The sequence below is a fragment of the Neopelma chrysocephalum genome, unplaced genomic scaffold, assembly GCF_003984885.1.
Source record: "Neopelma chrysocephalum unplaced genomic scaffold, ASM398488v2 Primary Assembly neopelma1_252, whole genome shotgun sequence".
Classification (NCBI taxonomy): domain Eukaryota; kingdom Metazoa; phylum Chordata; class Aves; order Passeriformes; family Pipridae; genus Neopelma; species Neopelma chrysocephalum.
The window spans coordinates 2395590-2408356 of record NW_020897914.1 but is presented as its reverse complement, the minus strand read 5'-3'; the positions used below and the strand labels follow the sequence as shown (position 1 = coordinate 2408356).

The 12767-nt window shown below is 48.0% G+C and overlaps 1 protein-coding gene across 1 annotated transcript; it reads left to right on the top strand.

Moving 5' to 3' along the window:
• Window positions 1–178: 178 nt before the first annotated feature.
• Window positions 179–12757, top strand: LIPH (lipase H). Its single transcript, XM_027703700.1, has 10 exons — window positions 179–341; window positions 4440–4807; window positions 5506–5614; window positions 5696–5797; window positions 6666–6755; window positions 7835–8002; window positions 8819–8914; window positions 10036–10147; window positions 11079–11252; window positions 12570–12757. The coding sequence occupies exons 1-10, from the start codon at window positions 290–292 to the stop codon at window positions 12640–12642; spliced, it is 1344 nt and encodes a 447-aa protein (XP_027559501.1). The 5' UTR covers window positions 179–289; the 3' UTR covers window positions 12643–12757.
• The last annotated feature ends 10 nt before the right edge of the window (window positions 12758–12767 follow it).

The following is a 12767-nucleotide window of genomic DNA, read 5'->3' as shown; positions in this document are numbered from 1 at the left end:
CCAACCCATTTGTGTCTTTGATTAGTCATCTCCCAGGGCAAACTATGTCTAAATTAAGGAAACCTGTTAGAATAGAAAGTGCCCCACCTTTTTAAGAAGAAGCTTCAGTTGTGTAACTAGAGACTGGTCTTCATTTCTTGGCTGGTAACTTCCTGCTTTCACCACACCTACTGGGACAGGCAGAAAAAAAAAAGGGAGCAAATTGCTGTCAGAGCCAGCAGACACATGGCAAGGAAATTGTGGGATCCTTAAAGTCTCTTACCCATAGAAGCTCCATGTGGAAGTCCATATGCTGAGGCTGTGTGTTGTGTTCATCTACCTTTTGCATGGGGTGAAAACAGGTAAGAAATCAACCATTTGTTTTGAATGTTTTTTGTCAAATATAACACACTGTGCTTTACAGAAACATGACTGTGTCTGCCCTCTGCATTACAGTTACTGTGCAGGGTTTCTCACTAACATTATTTATTTCGGCAAAGCAAACTATACTGGTTACACGGATGGAGTCAGTTCTAAGAGTTCCAAACGTAAAACCAGAAGTATTTTTTTATTATCTTTCCCTCCCTTTGCAAACATTTCTCTTATATAAGTACTATCCATCTGCACTGAAAATGTCATTGGAAATCTTCAGAGAATAATGATTTCTTTTCAGGGGTGTCGTGTACGACAGAGGCGAAGGATGAATTACCATTTATGAACAGTAAGCTCCATTTGATATCCTCACAGCCCTACAAGAATCAACCTGTGTAACAATAAACAAATGTACTGCCTTGTGTTAGCATACACATGGGAGCAAGTCAAGTTACAGCTCTCTGCTTTGTAGGGAAAACAAACAGGGTTAAAAAACACAGTATTCTTATAAATACTAACTTGTATTTCATTGGGTCCTCTGGAGTAATCTCGGGGTCACGTTTTGCTTAGTTTGTTTAATACGCTGTAGGAAATGTACTCACAAGAAGTGGGAAAAAAGAATTATGTGAAAAAGCAGGAGGAAACCAGGGAGCTATTGAGGACCAGTTTAAGAGGTGGAGGGCACACTCTCTGTGGAGAAGTGATGGAAATCTTCAGCAGCACTCCTGAGATTCACGTCATGGTTGTGAAGTCTGCTGAAAGGGGAGAGTTATTGTCGATGGTTAAGAGCAGTCTGTTGAAACACACTGTACAGAGCCCAGGCAAGGTGGCAGAGTGCCAGAGAACCTGCAGACAGACAGAGAAGCACCTCTGTGTCCCAAGGGCCACAGCTGGGACAAGTGACCACTGACCCACTGATGTGAAAAAACTGTTGGAACTTCCCTTTGCAAGAGGACAGATTGGTGGAGGTAAAAAAACTTGGCTGCTGTTCTATTCATGCAGCCAGCTCAGGACCACAGCCCCAACACCACCGTGGCAAACCCTGCCTGTCCATAGGATCAGCATCCAGGACAGATGGAAGAAAAAGCCTCCAAACACCATCTCCAAGAAAGGGATGAGAGACACCAGGGGAATGCAGGCCTTGATAGCACTGCCTGGGACAGTTCTTGTGACCACAATACTCCCACCCAGGAGTATGTAACTTCAGGACATACATATTCAAACTGAAAGAGAGTATGTTTAGATTACATATTTAGAAGAACTTCCCTGTGAGGGTGGGGAGGCCCTGGCACAGGTTGCCCAGAGAAGCTGTGGCCGCCCCTGGATCCCTGGAAGTGTCCAAGGCCAGGTTGAACAGGGCTTGGAGCAACCTGGGCTAGTGGAAGGTGTCCCTGCCCATGGCAGGGGGTGGCACTGAATGGGCTTTAAAGTCCCTTCCAACTCAAACCATTCTATGATTCTATCATGATATATGCTTATATATGTCAGTTCAGAACCGGGTTATTTTGAAGGTGCCTCTCCTGCTGCAATAGCACCTTGGAGGCTGATCTCAAGCTCAAGACCAAAGATGTCCAGCTCCCAGGCAGGGACATGGATTTCACACATTTTTATGCCCCCTGCCCAGCACCTTGCCTTCAGAGCCTTGCCTTCAGAGCACCTTGCCCAGCAGACTAGTGTTTTGCCCCTGTTTTACATATCAGAAAACTGAGCAGGAGAATGTGAATTGCCAGTCTGTCTAGCAAGCTAATGGCCAAGGCAGGGCTGGGGGTGAGCTAATGGCATGCTGGGTTAATTGCCACATTCATTCACCTTTCCTGGAGGGAAAGTTAAGTTAGTTAAGTACAGTGCCAGGGTGTAACTTTCCACCTCACTTACTTCTTTGCAGACTTAATAAGCCACTCACCCCAATCATCTTGGAGTTTCAAAGACACTTGCAGCCATTTGGGTAGGAGTCACTGTGCTCATGGGAAGGAAGAGCAAAGCCAGGATAACTGGCCATCCTGATGTGTCAGGATGAGGCTGAGATGGGCACCATCCTGCCAGAAGAGAAGCTGGCATGTTTTCTCCCCCCTATAATAATATGTATTATAATCCTGATCTGATTTTAATAATCAAACCAGAATCAATTGGTGTCAGGTATCAGCAAATGCTGACCAGCTCTTTGAAAGCTCCTCTATACCAGAAGGTTTAGGCTATTCTGATGGCAAACACAGTGCTCCTCTGGGCAAGTCTCAGCACAGGGCAGGAGACACAGACACAAATTAAGCAATCAGTGCAATCTTGCACCATATAGAAGTAATTCTTGCCTGGCATTTCTGCCTCTATTACTACAGCTCCAGTGGCAGTAAAGATGATTAACAACACCATATAATACTGCTATACAATAACTAAAACAATGCCTAGTTATTAGTAAAACCAAGATAGTTGTATTTTTTTATGCTGCAGTAGCACCTAGAGGACAGTCGCTGAGTCTCACTGTGTGAGCTGGCGTAGATCAGCAGAAATGTGAGCTCTCCTCTGCTTTCCTCTGAGATCTCCACAACAGCAGTGCCACAGGAGAACTCCTGCTGCTCTTTCACTGGAGCTTCCTGGCACTGCAAGAATGGCTGGCCAGGAGACAGCCACCAGGTGACCTTTCCTCTTGGGAGCAGGGCCCAGAGCCACACTGCCCTGGGAGCCCTGGGGGAAGCATTAAGGAGCAGAACACCCCCCATTCAAAGGCTCCTGGTTTCAACCCACATTCAGTGGGCCTGGCTGAGGGCTCATTTCCCACCACTCCTGTCCCACTGTTCATATGGTACCATAGGCTTTATACAGTAAGGACTCCATGGATTTCAGATGTTAAAATTTATGGTAGCAATTTAAAATATTCAGTTGGATTTAACTGCAACATCCTTTTAGCCTATTAACTTTTATTTCTGGAGCTCCTGGGGCTTCTACAGAGTAATTAGCAGAACTATGGCAACTGAGCAGATTGTTTTATGTGCTGGGCACATAGTATTTATATCACTCTCAAGTTCCTGCTTTCCAAAGAGAGAGAAAAGGGAAAGTGGCTCGTAGAAACTGTGAGAGTTTCCTCATAGAGAAGCTAAAATGCACAGAGCATTGGAGATTTGTTTGAGCACAATCAGGTTACAGCTGCAGGTTTTCTAAACTCTTCTACCCACTGCACAGCCTTTTAAGCAACAAAGATCAGGAAGATTCCTCTAGGAATGGCAGCCTGAAAAATTGCTGCAGCCCAGGGTATATGTGTGAGAGAGACACTCTCCCCCACAAGGTTCTTCAATAAGATTAAAAGGATTTGGGGGAAAGGACTGTGAGCCAGGAAGAGGCTACTAAACCTGGGAGGGCCTTCGTAAGCAGCATCTGTCTGGAGACAGTTGTTCCATTCCCTGCCAGTGCCCTGTTGGAGGTTGTACTGTGATCTAAAGGCTCAGATGGTGCTCTGCTGGAAAAGCAGGACACAAAGACAGGCTTTCCAAAGGCACAGACCATCCCATGGAGCAGCACTTACATCCAGTTCAGTTGCTCTTCAGCTGTTTACTCAGCACCACCCGTGACATCCCAGGCAGCCCAAGGGTGCCCATTTTGCAGTCAGGAATATCAGGCTGCATCTGCACACACAAACGAAGCACTGGGCTGCCCCTCACATGGTAAATCCTCTGCAGCTTGGCAGCCCCGGGCTGGAGGTACAAACCAGCCCCGAGGACACCAGTTTACCCTTGAGCCTGTCCAGAGCACCTGGGTGTGCTCTCAAACCAGCACAGCAACCATCCTGGTTATCAGTCACTCCCTCACACTACTGGGATTTTTGGAGAGAGGCCACGCCATCTCCCAGCTGCCTGTGGAAACAGGACTGTGTTGTTTCAGGGAATGCTGCTCCAAAAAGGTGCACTTGCTGTTCCAATATGGCAAGAAAACCCAAGTTCCAAGGTAACCGCAGTCATGAACATGAAGAGAGGAGACAGGAGAGAAGCAGCCCTGGCTCAGACACGTCACAACACACGTCCCTGCCCCTGTGCAGGGCTGGCAGGTGGAAGCAAACGCGCTGGGGCTACACTCCATTTGCCACCCTGTGCTCTTTTCAGATCCCGGGGAGACATGTCCTGCATTCACAGCCCTCGGCTTCGGGAGCGCTTTGATTGGGACAGAGCTGAAGGTGAAGCTGCTGCTCTACACCCAGCAGAACCCAACCTGTGCCAAGGAGCTCCACTCAACAGCCCCCAAGTACCTCAACGTGACCAAGAAAACCACCTTCATCATCCACGGGTACCGATTCACAGGCTCTGCCCCCGTCTGGATCCCCGACCTGGTGCACCTCCTGCTTTCTGCAGAGGACATGAACATCATCCTCGTGGACTGGAACCAGGGGGCAACAACCCTCATCTACAGTTATGCTTCCAGAAAGTGCAAAAGAGTTGCTGAGATTCTGAAGAAATTTATTGATGAAATGCTGGTAAGTTGGACGTTCACACTATGGTATAGTCATTAAGGCACAGTATGTAAAGGGCACAAAGGAAGTGTTTAAAAACAGCAGGATGTCTGGGAATAGAAACTCCTAAAAAGGAATACATTAATTTTTGCAGCTATCCTGCAGTGCCAAGTCGTACCCTTGGACTTGGTACGATGGTATTTTGTTGCAATATTCAGTTTACACTCTAAGTCTCTCCATTTCTGGGTACAAAACTCTACAGACGTGTTTTTCCACACACAGAAACTTTGCTTCCACTTTCTGTATGTCCAAAAACCAATTTAAGGGGATCAGCTACAGTTCACAGTTCCCCTAAGCTGTTGCACAAGCAATGAAGACACTGGATCATTAGGATCATGGTGTCTGCTAATTCCTTGCAGGAACCACATGTGGGGCAACTGGAATTTTACTCCTGGGGCCCATGAATGGTTTCTGGCTCCAGTGCCCCAGGAAAATACAGCCACTGCCTGAACTGTGTTCATCACAGCCTCAGGTATGGGCCTCAAACAGGGATGCTGGCTGCACTGTGGGACTATCAGAGGGGGAATATTTACAGAGTGGAATACACCAAGAGAAAATGTTGGAAAAACAGGGAGACGCCTCTACATTCCTCCTCCTGATATTTTTTATGCCTTTCCTGTGCCTCAAATCTGTGACCACGAGTACTTTTAAATCTCTTTTAGATCAATGGAGCATCCCTTGACTCCATGCACATGATAGGAGTGAGCCTGGGAGCACACATCTCTGGCTTTGTGGGACAGATGTTTGGCGGTGCACTTGGAAGAATCACAGGTGAACCTTCCCCCGTCAGTCCTTTGGCCTCAAGGCCAGCAGGGCACGAGGCAGTCCCACCCACATGGCTTTGTGTTGCAGGCCTGGACCCAGCGGGGCCCTTGTACCGGGGAACCCCCCCCAGTGAGAGGCTGGACCCCACCGACGCACAGTTTGTCGACGTCATTCATTCCGACACCGACGGTACGTGACATTCCAGCTCTGCAGCTCCACGAGGAAACCCAGGCACTGATGGAGCACGGGAAAGCAGGGTGTGGTGGGCAGCAGTGCCAGGACCTTTGCTCCTTTGGCCCAGGACAGCAGACTCCTTCACTGGTGCTGGGAAGGACTCTGGGGTGCTGTGTTGCCCACACTGTCCTCAGCACTCCCTCGGGAGCTGCTGGTTTCTTTGCACTTCAAAACCTGCTGCTGGATTAGAGCAGTTACAGCCTGGTGGCCCATGAATTGCAGGGATTTGGGCCCTATGCAGGAGCTCCTGCAGCACACAATCCTGCCAGAGCAGTTCCACACTAACGTCCCACGCCGGGCTCAGGCTGCATCCCAGCACACAGCACCTCCAAAGCTGGTCCCACAGCTCAGTGCCTTGCACAGCACATCAGTTATCCCCAACCCATGGCTCCCTGCATGATGTTTCCAGTCTCCATCCCACCTCCTCTGAGCTAAACCTTCCTCTATGGTGAATCTGGACTCTCTCTCAGCCCTATCCTTTCCCAGATCCACCAGCCAGGCCAGCCATGTGATGCCAGCCCTCTGCTCTGCTCCCATGGGCAGCCTACTCCTAGCACCTGGCTTTCCCATCTCATTGCTTCTCCCAGCCCTTCCAAGAAGTCAAACTTAGCACCACAGCAATACCCAGGTTTCACATCCCTTTTCCTCTCCTGCACACAGTGATACAAAAACCTAAATTTTGCACCGTTGCACACACAGGCTTATTTTAGGTATTTGATACCATTGCTAAAATGACCCAGCTGGGTCACAACCGCCTGGCCTGCTCCCTAAACAGATGGATGGCATTAATATTCCTGCCCTGATATTTATTCCCTTTTGTCAGGACTAGGTTACAGAGAAGCACTGGGCCACATTGACTTCTACCCCAACGGTGGGACCGACCAGCCGGGCTGTCCACTGACAATATTTTCTGGTAATTAATCCTGCCTTGAACTGCACAAACCCTGACAAAATGTTTCCATTTTCTCCTCAGAAAAGGAGGAGAAAGCCAGAGAAACATCATCACTGCTTAGAAAATACATGAAACCCATATTCTGGGAAAGCCACAGCAGCAACCTCTTCCCAGCACTGATGTGACAGAGGTTTAGCTCATGTGCGTGAGAGCCAGGGTGACCTTTCTGTGCCCCTGTCACAGTGCAAGTGGGATTAATTCTCTGTGCAAAAAGCTATCAGGTAGATTTGTGCCTTTGTTTTGTGACTGCATTCAGAAAACCCGTGGGATTTTTTGTTTTCAATTACTATGAACACACAAAAGCACTGGCAAGAACCTGCCCAGAAAATGGGTTCAAGATGAATGTGGAGCAGGCAGTTAGACCAAATCTTGCACCTTCCTTGGCAGTGACTAACAGTGCAGTCTGGAAGGTAAAGGCCTAGTCTTGAATCAAAGAAAGCTTTTTTTCCTTTCAGCCTGGCATCTGAACTGGTTTGATGAAAGCTGGGTGAAAAAGATACCTCACAGAAGAAAAGGCAGCTTTGTGAACTCAACCCTTATCATACCCGAGAGAATCTACACAGGAAAACAGCCTGAACCAAAAATCCCTAGGATATGAGGCTTCACTCACTTTGCTCCTCATGCAACAACGCATTTTATTAGTTTGGGCTTTCTAAAGAGTTTTTTTTACACCAAAATGGAAGGGCATCTGCAAAACTAACAGCAATATCCAGCTGTCAGGCCTGAGCTCAGAGAGGAGAGGAAAACACCTGAGATGGAACTGGATTCATATCTGGATCCTCTGGAACTGCAGTAGCCATACAAACAAATATGTTTTTAAAACCAAAAAGACAAGAAGAAAAGCAAGCCAGACACAGGCAGAGCTGAGTGCAGTCAAAGGGGGAGATTGGTGCCCACTTACTGTTTTGCCACAGCCCAGTGCAATCCCCTGGGTGCAGACTGGTCAGGACTGTCCACAGCTGTGTCCTGTGGGCATTAATCCTGTTTCCCTGATGAGTGAGGGTTGCTAACAAAATATTTCTTCCCTGTGTATGATTAAGGATTGCAGTATTTTAAATGTGACCACCAGAGGTCTGTTTTCCTGTTCCTGTCCTCCCTGACACGGAGCTGCAACATCACAGCGTATCCCTGCGACTCGTACAGGAATTACAGGAACGGCAAATGTACCAGCTGTGAAACCTTCTGGCCTATGCCATGCCCCATCCTAGGTAAGGATCCAGGGAATGTCAGACCATCCTGAACACAGAGCTTCATGTCATTGCTGTAACTTGTTGTGTGATGTTTTGCTAAAGGACCAACACAACACAGTGCTTTGCAAAATCATCGAAGTTATTTTAGCTGAGGTTTTTGAGGCCTCTCCTTGGCTTCAAAGAGGTCTGAGAAACCTCTCTGTTCTTTGTACCATCACATCACATTGTGATCTGGAACAAAATTCACAGGCAAAGGATCCAGAACTAGAAAAGCCAAAACAAGACTTGGGATCCTTACACTACAGTCACAGAAACAATGAATTAAAGTCCTTTAGTTGCAGGGTTTGAGAGAGAGGGGCATGTTCTTGCTAAAACAGTATTTTCTAGTAAATTCCCAGCACCACAAACATCTCTGTTCTCTAAAAGGAATGGCAGAGGGATGAACAAAAGGGATTCTGGACCCACAGAGGCATCCCAGCCTGGGTGTGACAGCCCAGTGTCAGGCTGCCAGCTCTGGAAGGTTGATGCTAAAACACTTGACACTTCCAGAAAGGAAGTGGCAAAGCCAAGGGGATGATTTGCATTCTGCACTGAATGAAATCCTCCTTGACCATGGATAGCAGGTGTGGAAGAAGATCAGCCTTGAAGTACGTGCTGAACAGTAGCCAGGCATATTTAGTCCTAAATCTGCAGAGTACAGGAGCTTGTGTCACACTGAGACCTGGCAGCTGGCAAACAATACACTATTTCTTAAACACTTGCTTATTTTCAGCCATTTAGTTGCTCATCTACCTGTGCAGTAACTGTGTTTCATTTTCAAACTGTCACCTGCAGGTTATTATGCCCATGAGTGGAAAAGCTATTTAACACAACAGAGCCATCCAGTGACAAGGATGTTTTTCGATACAGCGGACAAAGAGCCATTTTGCAGTAAGTGACTGAGATTTCCGAGATGATTTGTCTTTTTGCATTGCCTCCTTCAGCAGCAGCTGAGCAGAGATGGTTTGGTCATAGCCAGCATTTTAGAAACAACGCCAGTGGCTGCTGGTCAGAACTGTGTCCAGCTGCAGTTTGCCATGACATTCCTTATCTGCAAACCTGCCCCGTGCTGTGAAAGCCAACTTGCTCAGGACTGGTCAGGACTGTCCACAGCTGTGTCCTGTGGGCATTAATCCTGTTTCCCTGATGAGTGAGGGTTGCTAACAAAATATTTCTTCCCTGTGTATGATTAAGGATTGCAGTATTTTAAATGTGACCACCAGAGGTCTGTTTTCCTGTTCCTGTCCTCCCTGACACAGAGCTGCAACATCACAGCGTATCCCTGCGACTCGTACAGGAAACTAGGAAACTGGTTGAGAACTTGCAAATTAAATATAAAAGTTCCCAAACCGAGTTTCAAAGCAACACACCATTCTTTTGTGAAAGGAAGAGGTGTGTGGGAATGGTGGGAGACAAAGAGAGGCTGTGCAGGTGAAAAAGCTACCCCTGGAGAAAAGCAAGAGGTACAGGGAAAGGGGGAGAATTAATGGAAAAAAGGGAGTCACTGAGGTTTCCCCTCCTCCCTGTGATCACCAAAATAGCAAGGTATGGGCAGGGATTATGGCCTGAGCTCCAGAGCTGGTCAGCAAGTGAATTCAGACTTACAGATCAAAGAACTGTGCTCCATAATAGGGATTACAAATGACAGATGCTGAGAACAGAAATGGAGGGGTTCAGAGGGGGACAGGAGAAAGAAAAGAAAAGGAAAGGCAATCTGGAAGTGAAGGGGGAAGGCAGGGTGTTAAAGGGGGTGTGCTTAGAGTCACACAGAGAGGCCATCCTGCATAGATAACCCTTTCTGTAGTGCTTTCCTGACACCTCTTAGTGTTTCTGTTAAAAAACCTCTGCTAAGAGGGATGGAGAGCAGGGAGGAGAAAGGGATTTTGGAGAGAAATTTGAAGGGGTTATGTCCATCCTCCACCTGCAGCTCCACTCCCAGACAGGCACACAGTGGCTCGACAGCAGAGTGAGCCTGCCAGATCTAACCACACTTGTTCTCTCCCTCCCCTCAGTTTATCACTACTTCGTGGATATTATCACATGGAACAAAGACACCAGGAGAGGAACGTTCAGCATCGTACTGGCTGATGAGACTGGGAAGAAGGCAGAATCCAAAGTTAATCCGTAAGTCTTACTGATCTGATAATGTGTAAATGCCAAAGAATCACTTGGTACAACTGCAGCTGGGAGGAGGCGAGACATCCTCCTCCATATCCCTGCTGATACCTGCTGGTGCACATGCCTATGGGATTTCCCAGCCCGATGGAATTCCCACAGCCTCCCCCAGCACACACCACCTGACAGCCCAGCACTGTGATTTGGGCCCTTCTCATTCCTTTTAAGGATGAAGTGGACAATCCCAGCCAGAGGCATAGCTGCCCCTAGGTTTCCACTAAGGCAGAAGGAAAAGCATCTCCCCCTCTTTCCTTCCCCTTCCAGGAGTGTTCTGCTCCAGCTCCCAGTGCCCAAGACAGCTGGGATGAACCTGGGCCTGAATATCTCACATCCAAATCAACTCGTTCTGTTCAGAGAGGCAAATTAATGACTGGTGTTTACGTAACATGCAAATTGATTCATCTAAACACACTTCAGCCAAACAATCCTGCTCAACTAGTTTTCCCAAGTATCTCTAACTGCACATTCCCTCAGCCATATCTGGGATCTGCTTGCAGTGGAGCAATCTGCATCGTTCCTGCACCAAGAGCAGTGCAGATTTCATGCCTGTCTCAAAGTGACTCAGTGTTCAGGTCTGCACGGCCAGCCAGGCACAAACATCACTTGGATCCAGTCCACTCGGGATCAAAGCAGAATCACGGAGAGGATTCTGGTTTGGGACAAACAACATCAGACCTCTGTGTCCCCAGAGAACTGAGTGCCAAAGTGGCTGAGCAGGTTCACACCTGGGGGCCTGAATCCACACCCACCTTCTGTAAATCAGAAACTAATCACTAATTGTGCCCTCCTCCCCCAGCTCTGCTACTAATGTTACACTGAATACATTAAACCCGGTGCTATTCCCCTGGGGACTCTGACACTCTGTCTGCTTTACTTTCAGAGAAGCTGCCACCTTCCAGCAGTACAACCAAATTACTTTGCTCACTGGATTCGACCAGGATCTTGAAAACGTAGAGAAAATTTCCTTGACATTTTCCACAGGATCTGTCATTGGCCCAAAATTCAAACTCAGGATTCTCCAAGTGAGGTTCCAGTCACTCACAAACCCAGAAAGGTGAGCAGAGCTCTACAAACAAACCACTTCTGTTGTTGTAGACTGGACAGAAGCAAATGAATCTCCCAGATTGCTGGCCTGGCTGAGTCTGTGCAGAAGAATTAGATTTGATTTCACATTTAATAATTCTCATATACATATCGTGGGAATAGAATCCCACAGCTGAATACCTACTTGAACACAGAGGCTGTCTTACTGTACTGAAATCATGCCACTGGTGACGTGACTCTGATGTGGTCTGACATCTTGACCTTTGGTCAAGAAAATGACCTTTGAGAAGCTGCCCAGGCCTGAACTCTGGGCTGAAGGGAAATGCAGCTCTCAGGGAAGCAGAGATGCCCAGCCCCAAATGCACATTTTATATCCCAGTCAATTTCTATGGGCAGTCAAGCAGGGAGATTAATTTACTCCTGGAATTCCAGCGACTGGGAGCTGCTGGCCACTCTGCCCAAAGCCCTGACTGCTGCCCACAACACCATGAGCTACCTCCCAGAGCACTGCTGGTGATACTTCTCCAGCTGCTTCAGTCACCTCTTTAGCCTCTGTCTGCTCTGCAGTCCTACCCCTAAGCTTCCCTGATTCCTAGGGCACCTTTGGAGAATGGAACTTCTGTCTGAGCTCAGCAAGCACAGAATCTCTTAGGTTGACTTTGTGTGCAAAACCACCATGTGGACATCAAGCCACGCCATGCTTTAAGTTTGGGTTAAAACAAGGGCTGCATACCACAGAACGAGGAGGGTGAAGCAAAAACATTCAGGACTTTTAACATATTAAGTAATCAGTCACTGGCAGGGGAGGGATGCCCTTCCCTCCCTCCTCCCCTCTTCCAGGGCTAATGCTCATGTTTTCTCAGTGAAAGCTTAAGTATTTCCTCTGGTTTTTGGCCGGACTAGCTCCAGGCCAGATCAATGCCTGATCCCAGCTCAGAGCAGCAGCAGAATTCCTCATGCTGGGAGCAGCAAAGCAGCAGGACTAGGCAGGTGAGCTGGAAGGATCACCTTTTTTTGGTGGACACAGAGGTGTGGACTGGTTTAATGGGAACCATGGATCTGCAGGCAATGCCTGTTTGCTGGGGCTTTTTGCATTCTGTTTTTCTCACAAGCAAAAGATCACGTAGAACAGAAGAGAAAAACGCTCAAGGTATCCCTGGCCTTGGCAAGGCTTAAAGTCCACCTCACTCACTTTAGGTAGACTCAGAGCTAGTTCTCCTGAGAACACGAGTTATTTTACATATGCCCCCAGCACATGCTGAGACTCAACTGGAGGATGACAGGAAAAAAAAGCCTTTTTTCACTTGTGGCCCGTGTTTTCACCCAGACCCCAGCTGTGCCGATACGACCTTGTGCTGACGGAGAACACCCAGAGAACCTTCAAGCCCATCCCGTGCTGAAGCCGAGACCCGAGGACGCCGTGTCTGGGCGGGGCAGGGACATTTCACAGCCGTGTGGGGACTCACCTGGCGGTCCCGGGACATTTCACAGCCGTGTGGGGACTCATCTGGCGGTCCCGGGGCGC

Excerpts from the sequence above, each read along its gene's own strand:
- LIPH (XM_027703700.1), top strand. The coding sequence starts at position 290 with ATGCTGAGGCTGTGTGTTGTGTTCATCTACCTTTTGCATGGGGTGAAA. Across the intron at positions 5,615-5,695 it reads TGCACTTGGAAGAATCACAG|GCCTGGACCCAGCGGGGCCC; the intron begins GTGAACCTTCCC and ends TTTGTGTTGCAG. Across the intron at positions 8,003-8,818 it reads TATGCCATGCCCCATCCTAG|GTTATTATGCCCATGAGTGG; the intron begins GTAAGGATCCAG and ends TGTCACCTGCAG.